This window comes from Nyctereutes procyonoides, unplaced genomic scaffold, assembly GCF_905146905.1.
Source record: "Nyctereutes procyonoides isolate TBG_1078 unplaced genomic scaffold, NYPRO_anot_genome, whole genome shotgun sequence".
Classification (NCBI taxonomy): Eukaryota; Metazoa; Chordata; class Mammalia; order Carnivora; family Canidae; genus Nyctereutes; species Nyctereutes procyonoides.
Window position 1 is genome coordinate 53,413,845 of NW_026575142.1, and position 19,230 is coordinate 53,433,074.

The 19,230-nt window shown below is 41.5% G+C and overlaps 1 protein-coding gene across 1 annotated transcript; it reads right to left on the bottom strand.

Annotated features, from left to right (window-relative positions):
* Nucleotides 1–2,009: 2,009 nt before the first annotated feature.
* Nucleotides 2,010–18,184, bottom strand: CLDN1 (claudin 1). The gene is made up of 4 exons (XM_055308025.1): nt 17,745–18,184; nt 8,576–8,740; nt 6,351–6,435; nt 2,010–4,673 (listed from the first exon to the last, which is right to left on the bottom strand). The coding sequence occupies exons 1-4, from the start codon at nt 17,965–17,967 to the stop codon at nt 4,511–4,513; spliced, it is 636 nt and encodes a 211-aa protein (XP_055164000.1). The 5' UTR covers nt 17,968–18,184; the 3' UTR covers nt 2,010–4,510.
* Between the last annotated feature and the right edge of the window lie 1,046 nt (nt 18,185–19,230).

The following is a 19,230-nucleotide window of genomic DNA, read 5'->3' on the forward strand; positions in this document are numbered from 1 at the left end:
AACAACAACAGTAACAAAAACCCCTAAAGTCAGAAAATAAAACTGCAAAATCGGAGAAAGGATAATTAGACAACATTGTAATCTATGAAGTACTTAGGTATGTGTTTAGCCAGGAAAGTTTTTGAGCATCATTGATCCTGAAGGATGACATGGCCCCGTGGTTTATAGTCCAGATCAAGCATTATAGAATGTCTTGGGAAGCTACTACCTGGGGCCTCCCTCTCAGAGGTTCTGATTTCAGTGATCTGGGGTAGGTCCTGGAATTGGGTAGTTTCAAAACTTCACAGGTGATTCTGATTTTGTTATGGATAAGCACCACGATATGAGGCCAAGCTCCTCATTTTGCAGATTAAAAAAAAAAAAAAAGGATGGGGATCTCCATAGCTCACTGTGGCAAGTCAATGGCCAAACCAGTGCTAGTTCAGTTCTCTTTCCACTTAACGTCGTTCACCATGCTCAGTCCCAGGGGGTTTTACTCATTTACTACATCGTTTAGCCTTCTCTGCATTTAACGGCCCTGGGCCTACTATAGATATTCAGTAAATATAAGTTGAATAAGTTCCAATCTCGTGTTCAATCGCTCATACTGGCCATGTTGGAAAAACCTATTGATGGAAGTCAAGTATACAAAATGCCATGAGGTTTGCAGAGATTAGAGCATTGAGAAGGTTTTTATTATTTTTGGATTCAACAAGCTGCTCCCATACAACCTAAGAATCTGTAATGACTTCTGTCAGTTTCCATGGTACCAGCTAATTGCTGAGATTTTAGGGCAGGCTGGGGGCACGAGCATGTCTGGTGTGGGAGAGGAGGGAGTGCAGAAATCTTACCCCTCTGCACTTGCAAGGAGAAGGGAGAGAATTCACTACAGACTTTATTAGGATTAGCAACAGGCTTGAAAAAGTGGGGAATATAAAAATGGCATGGAGTTTTCTCTGAACCAGGACACACATCCATGCAGGAAATGCTACGTGAGGAAAGGGAAAGTCAAACAGTGCCCAGAATAAAGGCATCCAGCAAGGATGAGCTCACCCAGAAGAGGATTCTACTTGATACAATTTACAATCCATGTTTTTCCCTTAAGAGTTCTTGGCAGGAGCATTTAGGCATTTTATTTCCTCTCAAACGTCATGGGCCTGGACCCCACCCCCAGAGATTTAAATTCTGCAGGAAAAGTGGGGATTCTGATGCAACTGCTTAACAGTTCAGATCCAACAGAACTTAGCCTCTCTCTCACCCAGTCTGCTGATGCCTGAAATTGCACACAGAGCTGCAATTTTTGTGGACAAGCCTATCTTGTTAAGAGGAAAATTGCCCAGGGAGAGGTTACAATTAAAGCATTATCAATTATTGATATTTTCAGATAATGCGTAAATGTGTTTCATCACTTGCTTTCCTCCAAGGTGGTTTTGATGATAATCATTACAAAAAGGATAATGGGTTTCTAGCCTCCAGTCTGTCACTCTTCCACCTTCTGAGGAACACAACCAGCTTAAGCTTGCACAATGCTTTCCAGCTATTTTACCATTTAGTCATTCTTTGTAGCATATCCCCTGTTTGTGGATGAGGAAAATAAAGTAATTTCTCTTGGCATTCTCTATCACTAGCCTTGATGAGAAAGAAACTCAGTTTGAGAGAAAAAAAGGGACATTCAAGTGGGCCAAGTCACTCAACTACTCTGGGACAGATGGCCCAGAGGCACAAGAGTGCTTTCCTAGGAACATAGAGTGAGTCAGATCCTACCCAAACCATATCATCTTCAAAGCATAGTGATCTTGAAATAATCAGAAAAACAAGCTAAGGATTTATTGTTTGTTTTTTATTAAAAAACACAATTTTGGGATGCCTAGGTGGCTGTGGTAGACCATCTGCCTACTGTTAAGGTCACAATCCCGTGGTCCTGGGATGGAGTCCCACATTGGGATCCCCACAGGGAGTCTGTTTCTCTTTCTGCCTATGTCTCTGCCTTTCTCTCTGTGTGTGTCTCTCATGAATAAATAAATAAAATCTTTAAAAAAAACACAATTTATTGAAAAAGAGTAATGCTTTATACAAATTCCCATTACAAAACTCCAAAATATCTATTTGTCTGTTTCCAGGCACAGAAGCAGAGTACAAAAATATCAAAATTGGATAAGTTCTGGTGTAACAATTCTGTTGGCCATTTTGGACTATCAATTTCTCTGTAGAGTTTAGCAACTAGTAGCCACCGTACATTTATACTCAGACATCATTAGAAGCTTTGTATGAAGCAAAGGCTGTTTGAATTATACCTTCTAGGTACATACAGTCTCAGGTTCGGTAGACATACTAAAATTTACTGGTTCTTACCTTCACATGATGCAGTCCTTTGGATAACTCCCCCGATGTGGTTTCACTATGAATTACCATTCCCAAACTACCTATTTGAGTAGTGCTAACTGCCAGCTAATAGCTACAACTCTGATAGCATCACTTAACAGAAACTCACCTTGTATACCCTTCAAATTATTATAATTCAAAAAAAAACTTCCATACTTTGGCTTTGCTGATGCTTACACTTCTGTTTTACCCATTACACCTGCAAACTTGTCCTAGGTCAAGTCTGCATTACTGAAAGGAGAAAAGCTTAGCCACAAAAAGCATCAGGCCATATTGATTGAAGAAACTAAGATTTCCTTAGAATTTTTTCATTTAGTAAGCTGAATTTCACTTTAGTCTTCCATCACATGAGAGATTAAGGCAAGAAACCCATTTCTTAGAACTTCTCTCTTTTCAGGGATTTGAAAAGTAATCCCAAACTGATGCACTTAAATCTTTAACCCTTTCCCCCATACAGTATACTTTTTATTTTTTAAGCTTATAAAATGACATTTACATGTATTGCATCTTACCGGATCCCCACAACAGCCCTGTGAGGTAGGCAGGTCCAGAATTACACTCCCCTTTTTACAGATGAGACAATAAATCTAGGGCAGCCAAGTGCCTTGCCCAAACTCACACAGTAATTGGTAGCACCAAGACTCAAATCAGGTCTCCAGACACCAAAGCCAACACCTTTCCATTACATCATCTTGCTCAAGTGAAGTAGCAATTTCTCAGATAGGAAAACTAAGAGCAATTGTTCAAATGGAGCAGAGAACCAAGAGCTAGGCTGGATACAGCTCAGAGAAAGGAAATAGGCCAATGAAGAAAGGAAGGTGCTGAACGATATAAAAATATGTGCATAGGTTTGATTCAGTGACTTAACAGCCAATTGAGCAAATAAAAACACTACTTACGCATAGTTCATGTTCAAAGAATGAGCATAATATCAACTAATTAATACTCACACCGCCTCTACCAGATGGTTAAGTATCATTATCTCAATTTGACAGATGGGAAAAGAGGAGAAAGATTAAGTGACTCGCTTACAGCCTGAGAGGGAATACTTGTCATCAGATTATCACTACAGGAAGTCTAGTACTTCATTCAGACAAATAGACAGGTGAGCCATTTTTTTCTCTAGAAAGAGGTAAACTATATGATAATTACATATGAGAGAACAATACAGTGGAGGGGGGTGGGGGAGAAAAGATAGTTTGCAGGGATATACAACTGTGGATAAGTAGCTTAAAAATTCAATCAATAAAATTGTGTTACAACACCTGGGAAAGCAGCACACAGCAAGTCAATCAGACAAATATTTTCAAAGCAAATAAGAGCCTTGTAGGTCAGAGTACAGAAGGTGTGTGGGAAGGTCAACAAGAATAGATCATCTGGTCTTGCAGAAAGACATGCTCCAAAAGCTCTGATTTATAAGAGACTCTTCCTGACCCCAGGAATGATATCGTAGGCATATGAAATGTGTTATCACATTCAAGATTTAAGCTCAGCCTCATAAAAAAAGGCACGAAGAATGATGAAAGCACATGCTATAAGGTTGTAATAAAAATAATATAAAAGAAGCACATGAAGAAGTGAAAAACCTCATACTTGGTAAAGCTGGTTAGGTCTTTTGTCAAAGACACTAACAGCTGATGAAAGATGGAAAATTATATTTAACCTATTATATATGTCCATATAGAAGAAGGGAAATATGCCAATAAACTGCTTTTTTAATCAATATAGAATTAAATATTTTTTTCTATTTTAGATATATTTTAAGTATCCTGGTACCAACATAATGATAAGAGTTTTTGCTATCTAACTTTTTATAGAAAAACATGTATATGTACATATCTATATATATATTTAAGGAGCTCCCCCGCCCCACGTTTGAGATGATTACTTGGTGGGAAACAGTAACAAAAATGGAAAAGACTTCCCTCCCATATTGAGGAAAGGAGATAAAATAAGACTAAGGCATTTTTAGCGATGCATATTTTAAAAAAATATGTTTTTTGTTTTGTTTTTGCATTTGTCTGTTGTTGTTTGCAATACCACAGTTCAGACTACAAAAGTCAAGAGTCTGAGGTCTTAATGTCAATAACAGTATTTCGATGTCCATTTCCTCTTTGTGTCAACAACGTCATCTCCTTTTGCTTCCATGTCACACGTAGTCTTTCCCACTGGAAGGCGCAGGTTTTGGATAGGGCCGTGGTGTTGGGTAAGATGTTGTTTTTCGGGGACAGGAGCAGCAAAGCAGGGCACCTCCCAGAAGGCAGAGAGAGGCAGCAGCCCAGCCAGTGAAGAGAGCCTGACCAAATTCATACCTGCAAAGACAATGCATTTGTATCATTAATGAATCACTGGGAACTTTTGTAATACAATTAAGGAAGGAAATCAATATAATATTCATTATATATTTTTCCACTGGGGAAAAAAAATCCCCCATGATCCCTTTGGGGAAGCACTCTAAGGTTCATGACTACAGATACACCAGAATGTTTACATTGCAGTTGTAGACACTTTGCAATAGTAGCTCAGGCAATATGGCAGGCAGTACCAGGTTAATCACACAGTATTTCCAAAGACTTTACCACATGGAGAACAATTGTGAAGCACGTTTATGATTCCCAGGCTAAAACTTAACAATTATGCTATTGCCAAGTAGCAATGGTGTCCTATAAATTGCTGGCAAGCAATGGGGACTATTAGAATTTTCAATAATTGATCCTAGGTACCTACACACTGAAATCAGAAATGTATGGCTTCATAAAAAACAACTTGTAAACAATCCATAGACCATTCTAGATTAAGCTGATACATGTGGATGTATGGAGCCGGACTCTTGGGGAGACGCTCTGTGAACGATGGCAGACCAGGGGAGGCCTGGCCCTGAGTCCTGATGCAGACTCTCTACTGCTGCACTCTTGGCTAGTAATGCCACATCCCAACCTTAAATTTCTGCTTCTCTTAAAGCACAATAATTCAACCTGCCTCACTGGACAGCTTATAGGATCATGGGAGACAATGTGACACAAATATAGAGCCAAGCAATTTATAAAGTGCTTTCACATCCATTACTGGTAAAAACGTAGCCTATTGACCTCTTGCAGTTTCTGTTCTTATGTTGTAAGTCTTAGGAAATAGGCTCCAACATGACCATGATCACTGCAGGATATGTTCTCCTGGTAAGGGCGGTTATATGAAGAGAAGCATATCTTATCTCTTGACCACAGGGATTCTTCCCAGCACTCAACAAACAATAATTACACCTTAACATCCTGACTCTGAATGAAGTTATTAGGCTTTAATGATGTGAACACAGTGAGACAAAGAGCCTTGACCCTGGTCAAAGACTGTTGTTACATGAGAGCCCAGAATCAGCTCTTTCCTTTCTACAACTCACAATGTAAACAAAAATGGCTTTAGCAAAGCCAATTTTATAGTTGTGATGGAGCATAGTTTCAAAGTGTATCTCAACTTACTTTTCTCATAAATAAGTTAAATTGTGTCTTCCTAAATAAAATTAATCTATTGGGAATGAAGTATTATTCATCAACCCCTACAGTAGTGCTATTTTTTCGATCAATCATTAACCATGTGTTAAGTCACACACACACACACACACACACACAAATCACTTAATCAATTAAGTGTTGTAAGTATTAGGACATACACCAAAAAAGAAATGTTAAATATGTTAACATCTTTATTGATATTTAAAAAATGAACAAGAGAAAAGATCCAGTGCACAGTTGGAAAGTACAGAGCTTAGAAATTTTCTACTTTTAAGTACATTTTGTCATCAATATAGGCTGTTAAAGCAATTATGAAGCTCATTTTAACATGAGTCACAGGCCTTTTAGACTATTTTCAGGTTTGACTAAAATTTCATAAAGTTCTAGAAAGCAAATCTGAGAAGTTATGGCACTAGCTGGACTTGGCAGGAGACAGAAAGGGTATTTTCTCAGAGAACAAATTATTTTATGCATGAATAGCATTACCTGGCATTGACCGGGGTCATAGGGTCATAAAAATCTTGAACAATTCTATTGCCATACCATGCTGTGGCAACTAAAACAGCCAGACCTACAGAAATTCAAAACAAGAGACTGTTAATCACTATGAAACAATGAACATAAATACACAGCCCGTTAAATATAAAAGCATTTTACAAGAATTAAATCTCATCAATAGTGCTGACATTTTAAATTTAGTCAGTTTTAATTTAGACAATTTTAACTTAGGAAGATGAGAGATGCGGACATGATTTATTCCAAATATTCTGTAAAGACAGACAAAAATATCAGTTTGAAGTTGGGCAAGGTTTATACTCTTCGTGTCCCCTTATTCATTTACGGTCCAAGGTTATGGGCACAATTAATGCTTTTTTGGAAACAATTCAACAGGCTGATATCAGTTAAGATCTTCAAAGATATTTTTGCACATAATGTACTAAACAACTTTTGATAAAACCAATGTCTGTATTAGTATAGACAGAGATCCTTGCAAAAGGGAAGATGAAAACCCTTCCACATTTATCTTGACCAAAATTCAAAATTTACATTTCTGTGGGGTCAAAGGAAAATAAACAAGTAGACAGCAGGGAAGACCAGGACCTGTCTCAGTACAAATCCAACCACCCAATCGTACTGCCCTGCTGGTCAGACATACCAGGTTGGGGATTTGGGATCAATTTACACAGCATACTCTCAATTTCCAAGCATCTCTTATTTCAGTATTACTAGGGAAACTACTCTGCCAACATAATTACTTCTATCATTTATAAGAAGTATAAAGTATCTCAATATCTCTTATCTAAGGAAATTAAATAACTTTTTATAGTAATCATACAAAGTCATCAATATAAACAGATTAAATATTTCCATGCTATTTCCTCTTTCCCTCTTTCCCCCCAAAACAAAAACAAAAACAAAAACCCAGTCCAATCTAATTGCCTCTAATATTTGACAGAAAACACTACTGCTTTTGGCTACTCAGACCATAAGAATGTTCTGGAACCTGCTGCCCTCACTCCCTAGGAAGTCCCTGAAATGGAGGTGGGGGTGTTGCAGTCACTTACAGGAGTTATAAGAGGGCAAGCGAGGGAGGGATGCTACACAGTATGTTTATTCATGGCCTTTGGGACCAAATGGTTGGGAATAAAATGCTGTTCATGCTTTTCCTGATAGGAGTTAATCTGAGTGAACTGAAAGACTGATCCCTTTACTATTTTATATGCACACATACATACTATATTATTTAATATAATCCTTATCATAGGGCTTTATAATGGAACCAACCATGTCTTTTTCTGGTACTTGTTTTCTCAAAGGTCACATATGTAACTCATCGATCAGCACTTGAATAAAATGAACACATATGTATTTTCTTTTTTTTAATATTTTATTTATTTATTCATAAGAGATAGATAGAGAGAGAGAGAGAGAGAGAGAGAAGGGCAGAGACACAGGCAGAGGGAGAAGCAGGGAGCCCCATGTGGGACTCAATCCCGGGTCTCCAGGGTCATGCCCTGGGCTGCAGACTGCGCTAAACCACTGAGCCACCCGGCTGCCCACACATATGTATTTTCTATGGAAAATGTAATTTCATTCCTTTACCAAAGTTTTCTCTTTCTTAACTCATCTAACCTAATCTTCTGTCATTCCAACCTTCTACCTCCACTCCATTTGGCCTTTCTCTTCTTGTATCTATAGTACATCCTGTTTATTCTGGAATCAGATCTGTCTACCTGAAATGTTGTCCTCATTTTTCTCCCCAAATCCCAGTTCCATCCATTCCTCACAGACCTGTACGATTCACACATTCTTCACGTCCTCTGTCATAACTCCCCATCTTTGCCACATAATGCCTGTGGAGACACTACAGAAATCTTCTGAATTTTATAGAATAGTTTCTTAGTGTTTGCTAAATAGAAACTATCTCTCTTCACCTGGAAGACTGGTTCTAGCAAATCAGTTGGCACCTGGAACCTCAATGAATAGACCTGCCTACCATGAGCACAGATCTCAGTTTTTCATTTGGATCCTATTTGAGAATGTCAGACTCAACTAGACTTAAGGTTTCTACGTCTTCAAGATTTTAAAGAAACTGAAAAATTCAATCCAGGTACAACAAATACAACAAAACCTACAGAAACTGAAAACTATATCTTTACCCATGCCAGAGACAGACAAGTAAGGTGAAAGGGGGACAGGGCCTCTCTTACCTGCAATAAGAAATATCACTCCCCCAATGACAGCCATCCGCATCTTCTGCACCTCATCGTCTTCCATGCACTTCATACACTTCATGCCAATAGTGGCCACAAAGATGGCTATAAGTCCCAGCAGGATACCAATCACCATCAAAGCACGGGTTGCTTGCAAAGTACCTGGTGGGAAACATTTTAGAACACGTAAAAAAACATGCCTAGGCCAACAAGAGGAGGGTGACTGAAGGCCAGGTATATTTTAATATTGAATGGAAAAGATAAATAAGAACGAGGAGTCAGGAGACCCCAGTTCTAGTGATGTTTCTGCAGGTGACCAACACAATTTCCACTCCAGAAAAATAAACGCCTGGGGGCATGATGAATAAGAAGCCCTCCAGCCCTCACATTTTGTTTTCAATATGAACTCAAATCCTCTGGAAAAATAATTAATGGTCTGGTTGAATAGGTTTAGCAGAACTAATACATCTTTAATCCTCACGAACAGAGTATTTTAATTCTGAAATAACAATCATATGCATTATCCTTAATATTAAACCATTTATAATTAAAATGGCTTACAAGATACTTTGGTAATAGTCAACAGCTTTATACTCCAATCTTCAAGCTTCAGAAAAAAAAAAACAAGTGAATTTGGAAGATAAGTAATGAATTTCTCAAAGATTATCATGGCTGGACAAGTAATATTTGCATCTCCAGTGACTGGGTTGGGGCTGGGGGATATAAATGCTATTTTCTTAGAACAAAGAAAAATAACCTTTGAGATGTTACTTTGGAACAGGGTAGTTTCATACTAGAGATATCACTAGTATTCAAAACTATTAAACTGTCATGTTGTAAAATAGCTGACAATAAATTAATGCAGTATTACTCAAGATTCCACTAATTTTCTCATTTCCTGTTGTTGTCGTTGGTATACTAAATCATGGTAGAGTCAGCTTCAGGAGGTTATGCCAGTATGTTTCTTATGGAATATAAACATGACACCATCATTGTGATATAAAGGCACAGATTCAAAAAAAAAAAAAAGATCTGAAACTACTCTGGGTAAATGAATTTGATTAATTCTAGATTTGTTTCCTCCTTCAGATAAAGATCATTATCTTATTGACAGTGTTAACATGTGACAATTATTTTTGCATGCATAACTATTATTTACATTGTAACAAACCATGCTATCTTGGGTAAGCTACTTATTATTCTTTGGGACCAAGTTTCTATTATGTAAAGTGTGAATGATGATATCTCTAACCAGGAAGTTGGAACAACTTACTTGTTGATGGTCTTTGAAAGTGGCTGACATGATGGAAAAGCTTCGTATCTCACTGTCAAATTGATATCTAAGCTCAGTCCTATGATGTTTGGGGTTGAAAACTTACATTACCAATCATAATGAACTGTAAAGGTTTCTAAAACATTCGATTTCAATTTAATACTTACATCCTTGCCATAACTAGACAATCTCTGCTAAAATCACAATGACCTCTTTCTAAGAAGAATCAAAAGCTTTTTTTTTTTTTACTGTACTTGAGAGATATTTTGGAAGCCAAGATGCATTTTTATTTGATTTAAGTAAACAGCAAAACAGAGACATATCCCCTTACATATCCAGCTTCCCGTAAACTTGTGTGGGTACACATGCACCCTACCTACACACTTCTCTTAAGATTCCAGGCGATAAGAATTGCTGAATCAAAACACATGTTCCATGGACTGTGGGTTTCCTGGGAACTGAAGCTGCTTATAAGATTAGCCTAAGACTTCTTCCTTGGATCACAAACAATACTGTGGTAAGAAGAAGAAAGTACCAAAGAATCCACCGTTATGGCGTGTCCTTCCTTCTGATTTACCAATAGTTTTTGCAAAGACAATCATTACGTAACAGGAGATTGAAAAGTGAAATAACTAAGTTCTTATACGAAACACAAATTTCAGATTTGGTCCCAAATGCCACTCAGAAGAAAAACATTTCAGGCAAAAGAATGCTGGAAGAAGAGATAACTAAAAATCACAAAGATAATCCATGTGCCAGGAGGATAAGACGACGGCCCGTCTGTTTGCCTGGCACTGTCTTGGTTTTAAAACTACAAGTCCTACCTGCTAAGAAGAACCTGAATCCTGGACGAATGAGGACAGCTGGCCACTCTACTGGAGGATGTCAGAATGTGACAAAATGAGGTGCATTTAGCAGGGTGATCAGAAAGTAGAGGCCCTGCAGGGTTTTGCAAGCTACAGTAAGGTGTTATGTGTTTATTCTAAGCATAGTCAGAAGTCATTGTAGGGTTTTAAAAAAGGGGTAACAGGATTTTTACCTTCAGTACAAGGAACACAATTGGTAAATATTCTTCCTCTGATAATCCTTCAGATACAGTCTTCCACATCTCTCGGCCACTTCTGCTGTTTTTCTCATAAACGTTCAGTTTTCCAACCTTTATTAATCACCTTTATGGTTAATCTCTGATCTCTCTCCAAGTTTTCCACTTTGTTTGAGTTGTAGGGCTTCCAACCTGACCCAGCTCCTATAATAATTATTCTGATCTGCACTTCACATAAAAACAGCAGGCCACCAGCCCAGCAGGTCTGAGCACTTGGATCACAAGGTATTCCTCACGAGGAGTCTAGTCTCCTGGGCCTCTCGGTCTCGTGAGTCAGACTTGTATAAAATCACCCAGGCAGGGAGCGCACAGAGATAAACCACACCAGGGCTCCATATGTGCTCACCTGGAATGATCTAACCTTCACGGTTCTCATCTCTAAGCTTGTTCTCTTCAAGTTCGCCAGGAAAGCACAGGGGATTCATGCCATACCCATTTTATTCTTTCCACCTCTTTCACAAAGTTTCCAAGGGGGAGGGGGAGGCAGATATTTTGCTCTGTTTGCTACAAACCCCCCAATGTTTTATTTCTTTACAAAATCGTGATGTATTTGAATCATGTACAAAAAATAATGGAGAAAATGGGGGGAAATTCCTTAGGAATCATATAAGCTATATAGAGCAGGGGACCATGTTTCGTCTTTAAAAATCTGATAGGAAATATCAGAAAGGGAGACAGAACATGGAAGACTCCTAACTCTGGGAAACGAACCAGGGGTGGTGGAAGGGGAGGAGGGTGGGGGGTGGGAGTGACTGGGTGGTGGACACTGAGGGGGGCACTTGACGGGATGAGCACTGGGTGTTATTATGTATGTTGGCAAATTGAACAATAAAAATAAATTTATTATTAAAAAATCTGATAAAGAAATAGCATTATTTTGCAAAGTAATATTTTTCATTTACATTTTGGCATCCATTGACTTACTTTTTTTTTTTTTCTTTTTTTGTATTTTACAATACTGGATGGACCTCAAACACAAAATCTCATCTTGCTCCATTGGAGACAGTTAGATGAACTCTTAACTATAGTGATATGTAGGGGTGGGGAAGGGATGTTTAAAAAAAAAGGCTGAGAATTAGAACAATATCAAAACTCACTAGTCAGGCATATGTAACAATGGATTACAAAGTCAGAGTAAGCAAGTGTTGTATTACAAGTTATGAGGGTTTTATGTAGAGATAGAATCTAAATTGCACAGTTTTAAACTGGAACCAGATGAATCCTTCAAATTAAGGTCTTATGGAAGTCTTTTAAGTCAGAGATCTAAAATATGTAATTGTGAGCTCCTTGATGTCTTGGGCCAGATATTTGTTCTATCCAAAACACACTAAGAATAATACCTGGCAGGCTACATGATTATTCAATCTGTGTTCAATTAATTCAAATTAGAACATGTTTTTATTTTTTCAAAATTGCACTAATATAATAGGGGAAAAATACTCTCTTGTGGTTAGCTTAATCTTTGATATACTACTGAGAAATGCCTCAGCAAAATAAAATTTTGCTATATAAAGCCAGGCTTGATTTTGATCATTAAACGTTGGAAATTTATACGAGGAGGGAACAGATCACACATCGTGCTTAAGTTGATTATTTTTTTTTAATTTCAAAAATTTTTAAATTCTGCATCGGATGAGCTTCTGAGAAAGTTTTACTCCTAGTGGAATGATGCTCAGCAGGGTAGAGAAATTGAGAAATATTTGCAAGCCACAAAATAACATTTTGAACCTGAGCGATACAGAATAACCTTGAATTTTAACTCTGAGCTTGTCTAATTAGATCTACTCTAGAAGCAAATATGTTCCTTTCCTGGCCCTTTAAATTTGGAGATGCCGCTACAATATTATTATCACTGACTAAAGTTGTCTGTGGAGAAAATGGTTAGCAAACATTCAAAAACCGACAGTATTGTTTCTCTTCATTATTCAGCAGTAGAGAGAGGAGGCAGTCTTTTAATTACATTTAGCTAGACCGATAATCTTGAGATTAAAGACTCCCTAAGGAGTTCTCACTACTTTCAACCTGAAAGTATAATTTGAAAATATACTTACAAAGATCTCTACTTACAAGACAAGAAATGAGTAAGAAGTTACTGATCTACTACAGTTGGGTTAATCAACATAAGTGTAGAAAGACAAGCACGGACAAGAATGTCAATTTTTTTTTCTAATGGTTTTTAAAAGTCTTACTATATTAGTACTAGAATCTCCTATAAATACCTGACATCATTTATGCAACTTACTGGCCATATTGCTATATTATTACCCTATGTCATATGCATTTTTAATTAAATCTGCATCCTCATGTAGCCCCCCCCCCCTTTGCATGAGTGGCTGCTTAATAAGTATTAGACAAGTAAATGAACTGAGCATCGGGTGACTAGAACAAAAACGTTTTCTTCTCCGCAGTTAGATGAGCTCATCACAGACTGTCACAGAACCATACTCCCATGGCTTTTTCACTTTGACTCAAGTTCAAAGTTTCTCGCAAGTTTGCATTGTTAGGATTTCCATTTTATTGGTGCAGAAGCTGGTGGCTGCTGGGTATGACCTGAATACACCACTATAGTCAGTAACTGAAGTGTTTGGGAGGAGGCAGGACTTGCCAGTTCTCAGGATGTCTTGAGTGGTTTTCTAACTTCTTTTTTTCCTTAGAGAAATTGCCTCATGATTAAATTTATGCTTCTATAGTACCACTTACTCATCACTCCAATCAAGGAAACCTAAACCCCACCACTTGCTTCTTCATTTTCAATCACGGCAGTTAGTAACAAAGAATGTTGACACTGGAAGGAATCACCATTGCCACCTTATAAATCATCTGAGTGACATCCCTGGGAGCAAGAATAAGGCCTGGCTTCCGTTTGTTGAGTGGATGGATGAATCGTGGATTCATCTCCCCATTCCTCTTACCCTGCCCTATGATATATGTAAGGCTTGTAAAATAAGTCTTATTTTATTTCTCTTCAGCGCAGAGAAATCAAGTGGCTTGCCATAATACGGAGCTGGTTAGTATGTATATTACTAAAACCAGGGTCAGAATTGAGAACTTCTGATCTCAAGCTTGGATTGTTTTCTTCTACTTCCATCATTCCAAGAGTCAAAACTAGTTCATGAAACAGAGTTGAACACTAATGGCCCGTTGCACACCCTTGGGATGTAGCAGGCATTGTGCAGTCTGGGGAAGTGTAAGTGGGTACCTTCCCCTCTGCCTATGTTTTCAAGACTTTGAAAAGTTTAAAATCCAAGTCAGTGATTTCGTCTCTTTGACTGAGCCTGACATCATGGGGAGAGTGCTTGGAAACCTCACTGACAACCAATACTCATTAAGCACACCTACACACATGTGGATTCATGCAAAGCAAGTTGAACAGGCTAGAGGAGCTTATAAACAAATTACAGAATCTCAAGGTTAGATGAGACTTAGAGAGAGTCTGGCCTAACCTTCCATTTGTCTGGTGCTTGGATTTTCCCTACAACATTCCTATAAAATGCTTACTTCTCTGCTTGCGCACCTCCCACAATGCAGCCTCCTAGGATAGCCCAATCTTTGGACAGCTTTAACTATTAAAATCAAGCAAGGAGAAACAATTGGCTAAGTACCTAAAATAGGCACAAGCTTGCCAAAAGTTTGAGAATTGGATCAACAGGGCAAGATGTACAGTTTAATCTAGAAATAGTCTACTGCACTCCGCTTTGTAGATGCCAACTCTCAGCTGCAGGAGTCATCAGTGTCAATAAACATCTCATACTTGGGATGGAAATGACATTGTCTCACAATACGCAGCGTAACATTTTGTCTCCCCCAGAGAAGTTTCTCAGTTACATTTTTACAAACGGTTCTGCAAGAAACCCACCTAAAAGGAGCCCTGTTGTATCCCATTTCCTCTATTGGTTTAAACGCCCTTTAGATATTTTTATGAATGTCATGTGCTTTTTATGGTTGACACTAGTTAGAACAGGCGATCAAGGGCTTTTAACACATCTAGTGCTTCCGTCTCTCCACTCTAAGATGCCAAGTGGGCCCCACTGGCAAAGAGAACAAGGAACAATCTCGGGAAACTTCTAGCCAGGCTATCAGCTACAAGCACTTTCTGAGATGTAACCCTTTACAAGGAAAACTACTTACATAGAAGACAATCCTGTTCTCTTCTAGATATCACAAAACTGCACCAAAACCAGGTAATGAATCACAAAACTGCACAAAGCCACCAAACCCAGGTCTCTACATCAGAGCAGAGTGAGGACCACTGCCCAGGCAGAGAAACAGAGACAGGTTCTCTGGGCTCCATTCAAAAGGCATCCAGTGAGTCATGGGCAGGTTGGGAGAGCACCTGTGAGTCAAGGCTCCCTCTTCTGGGAATCAGTTTTCAGAGAAAGGACTCAGCTCCACTTTGAATAAATCCTGGTTTTAACCAAAACAAAAAGAGGAATCTGATCTGGAGTTAAAAAAAATCAGTTAAAAAATGCGTATCGGGGAGAGAAGTATTGTTTAGTTCTTCCGCTACAGCTTCAAAAACTATAACAACTATATTAACTAGGAATAAATGAAAATAAAACATTTTAACACATCATCATGTACAGTGATGACCTGTTGGGAGTATTTATGACATGGCTCAATCTGGTCATGGATTCTTTTTTAAAAAAAGATTTTATTTATTTATTTATGAGAGACACACAGAGGCAGAGACATAGGCAGAGGGAGAAGCAGGCTCCTTGTAGGGAGCCCGATGTGGGACTCGATCCCAGGACCCCGGGATCATACCCTAAGCCAAAGGCAGACACTTAACCACTGAGCCTCCCAGGCGTCCCTGGTCATGGATTCTATTTGGTCACCTAAAGAAATAAAAGGAAACTTATTTAACCAAATTGAAAATAAGCTGTTTTGATCAGAAGAATCAGGGACCTCTGGAATTGCCTTAAAACCTTCTCCATCTGCCAAGTCCTCGACATGACACCCAGAATGCCTGACACCATTTCCTTACCCGCATTTTGTCTTTTCATGGGGTGGGGGGAGAGAGTCAATGATTATATACAGGGAAGTACTTAATACACTTCTTATATTTGGTAAAAAGGGATCCTAATGTGGGAACTTTGAAAGGTTGCAGTGACAACACTCAGACCACCATGCACACTGACCAACCAAATCCCAACAGGTGTTCGACCTGTTTAAACAGCTTCAGAACAGATTTAATAACTCTCAGCTGTATGGCTTTTGACAAAAGTACAGAGAGGAGGTGGGCAGGGCGACGGAAGGAAGCTTGAGCAATGGCAACAATGGCTCACTCTCAGTGCACCAGGTGGGCTGGTGGACAGGCTTGCTTATCCAGCCAAAGACTAAGGAAGCTTTTCTTCAGGTTAGTTCCAGGGCATGAGAGACACTGGGGCAAGACAACTGATGTAGTATCTCAAGGAAGGTACTCGAGCCATGACCGGTTATGACCTAAGTAAGTGGGAATTTAATGAGTTTCTAAGAAGGCACTCAAAACCTTTTACCTAAGAAAAGAAAAGTAAGAAGGCCACCCTATCGTCCTTCTTCCCATCATTCTTAGAAATATTTCTCTCTCTCTGGGGATCCCTGGGTGGCGCAGCGGTTTAGCGTCTGCCTTTGGCCCAGGGCGCGATGCTGGAGCCCCGGGGTCGAGTCCCACGTCGGGCTCCCTGCATGGAGCCTGCCTCTCCCTCTGCCTGTGTCTCTGCCCCCCCCCTCTCTATGTCTATCATAAATAAATAAAATCTTTTTTAAAAAGAGAAATATTTCTCTCTACGTAGTTTTTTCCAACTTGACAGAAGAACAGACATGTGCTGCCCAGAAATTCCATTAAGGAAGATGGAAGCTTGGAGAAGACCCACCATTTCTCTCTACCTTCCTCCCTGGCTGAGCTCTGCCTTCATCAGCTGAGTGTCCCCTGCTGCATCTTCTCCAGTGCCCTCATTCTCCTTCGTAAAAGTTTGCTTAGAACTTTTCTTTCCTGTCACCCTTTTCCATCCGCCATCAACCTTCTTTTTCCAAAACAACACTATGCAATCTGCCTCCTCTGCAGGCCCCTGGCTTGAAAAACTAAACCATCCAGGGGCATCTCAAGAGGCTTCTTCAAGGAGTCATGGAAGAGGATGGAAAGGAGCCTCCCTATACTTACAGGATGTTAAAAATCACTTTTGATTTTTGAAAGATTCAAGCTCAAGTGTGAGCAGCAGGTTGGGACATTCCACGTAGGAACGTAACTTTTACTATGAAAATTCATAGTAAAGATAGATTTAAATCCCCCCCCACACAATTTACCTAAAACTACAGGATCATGTATGAATTGTAGAATCCAGAAAAGCTACCAGGCACCCAACTTTTCAAAGCGGATTGTTTTCTTGGCCAAACCCCACCATCCTTCCATGGACACAGAATCTTAAGGATATTCAGGAAAAGCCCAAGAGCCCAGGTTGGAGGCTGGCCTTCCCCCCTCAATCTGCACCCCACTTTCACGGGAGTTGAGAGGAGACCACACCTAGAGCAGAAGTGTCACCTGGCGAGTTAGAGGAAAAACCAGGGCATCTCTCCCCCAGAACCACAGTTTGCTCTTGCTTCCTCACGACAAAGCGCACGGTCAGGAGGCTTGATCCGCTGAAGTTTCGAGACCACGTAATGATGCCGCAGGGCCGACCGGTGGCCAGTGCCCCCAGAGCGGAGCCCCGGGCTGGGGCTGGGGCCCGGGGGCCGGGGGCTGGGGCCCGGGGGCTGGGGTTGGGGCCCGGGGGCTGGGGTTGGGGTTGGGGGCCGGGGGCGGGGGGGGGACTCACTGTTCAGATTCAGCAGCGAGTCGAAGACCTTGCACTGAATCTGCCCGGTGCTCTGCGACACGCAGGACATCCACAGCCCCTCGTAGATGGCCTGGGCCGTCACGATGTTGTCGCCGGCGTACGAGTAGATCTTCCACTGGGGCAGCGCCGTGCTGACGATGGAGCCCACCCAGCCCAGGAAGGCCAGCAGGAAGCCCAGCAGCTGCAGCCCCGCGTTGGCCATGGCTCGCCCGGCGCCCGCGCCCGCGCCGCTCGGGTGGCAGGTGGCAGGTGGCAGGTGGCAGGTGGCAGGAGGCAGGTGCACGGGGCGGAGCCGGCAGGGGCGGACGGGGGTACCGCGGCGAGCCGCCCGCGGAGAAGCGGGGGGTCGGGGCCGGGGTCCGGGCCGGGGCCGGGGGCGGGCGGGCGCCGAGTCGGGACCGAGAAGCCGCGCCGAGGGCTCCGGGACTGCGCTCCGACCCGCGCGGCGCCGCGATTTAAAGCAGCTCCGCCCCCTGCCCGCCGCCCGCCGCCCGCCGCCCGCCGCCCGCCGCCCGCCGGCCGCAGCGCAGCGCCCCCTGGCGGCGGACGGGGGGAGCGGCGGGGAGCGGGGAGCGGGGACCCCGGGTGTGAGTGCGTGTGTGTGTGTGGGGGGGTGTCCTGGGCAAGAAGGTGCCTTCTCCGGTGTGTGTGTGTGTGTGTGTGTGTGTGTGCGCCCCTGCGGCCCGGGCGACCCCCTGGGAAGGCTCAGACCTGCAGCTGCTCCGGGCCTCGCCCCCTCCCATTTCCATCCTCCCTCTTCTTCCTCTTCTGAGCCTTCTCGGGCTTCCCATTGGTTCACATTTACCCCCAAATGACTCTGTACGTGGAAACACTAAAAATCCGTAAAGAAGAGAAATAGAGGCCTCAAGAGACCCACGGTTTCATTTGCGACTTTCTGTCGCTATCTCACTGAAAGGCATTCGCTGTCCATCCCCGTGACACCTCCTGTCCCTCGCACACACTCGCCTCTCTTTTGCTCATCTGTCCCCCCACCGTCCCCTCCTTGTGTCGCTCCTGGAATCATGCATTTCTGCACGGGTTGTAAGGAGTCTTTGCACTTGATGGACGAGGAAACGGAGGCCCCAAGAGGAAGTGCGGTGTTCCTAAGATCCCATAGCAACTTAGTACCGTCTCCAGCACTTGGTTCTCAGACCACTGTGCTTCCCACTCCCATCTCCGACCCACCGGAATATACATCCCGTAATCTGTCCTCAGCCTCTTGAAAATGCAGCCCACCCTCCCCCACCCCTGCACACACACACACACACACACACACGTCTCTTCCCTGCAGCAGTTTATCTTAGAGCAGTGATTATTTCTCAGAGGCATCTGGCCAATGGGTGCGCCCCATGCCCCAAAGGCTGCTTTATTAATGAATTATCAGACATTCATTCATTAAATGTGAGAACATCTAAAAAGTCTTCCCCCAGAGGAGGGAGAACTGGACTGGGATTTAGGAAGTCAG

Coding starts and splice junctions, on each gene's coding strand:
- CLDN1 (XM_055308025.1), bottom strand. CDS start 17,967: ATGGCCAACGCGGGGCTGCAGCTGCTGGGCTTCCTGCTGGCCTTCCTG. Junction 8,741..17,744: donor CTCGCTGCTGAATCTGAACA/GTGAGTCCCCCC, acceptor GTTTCCCACCAG/GTACTTTGCAAGCAACCCGT. Junction 4,674..6,350: donor ATGACCCCGGTCAATGCCAG/GTAATGCTATTC, acceptor TTGTCTTTGCAG/GTATGAATTTGGTCAGGCTC.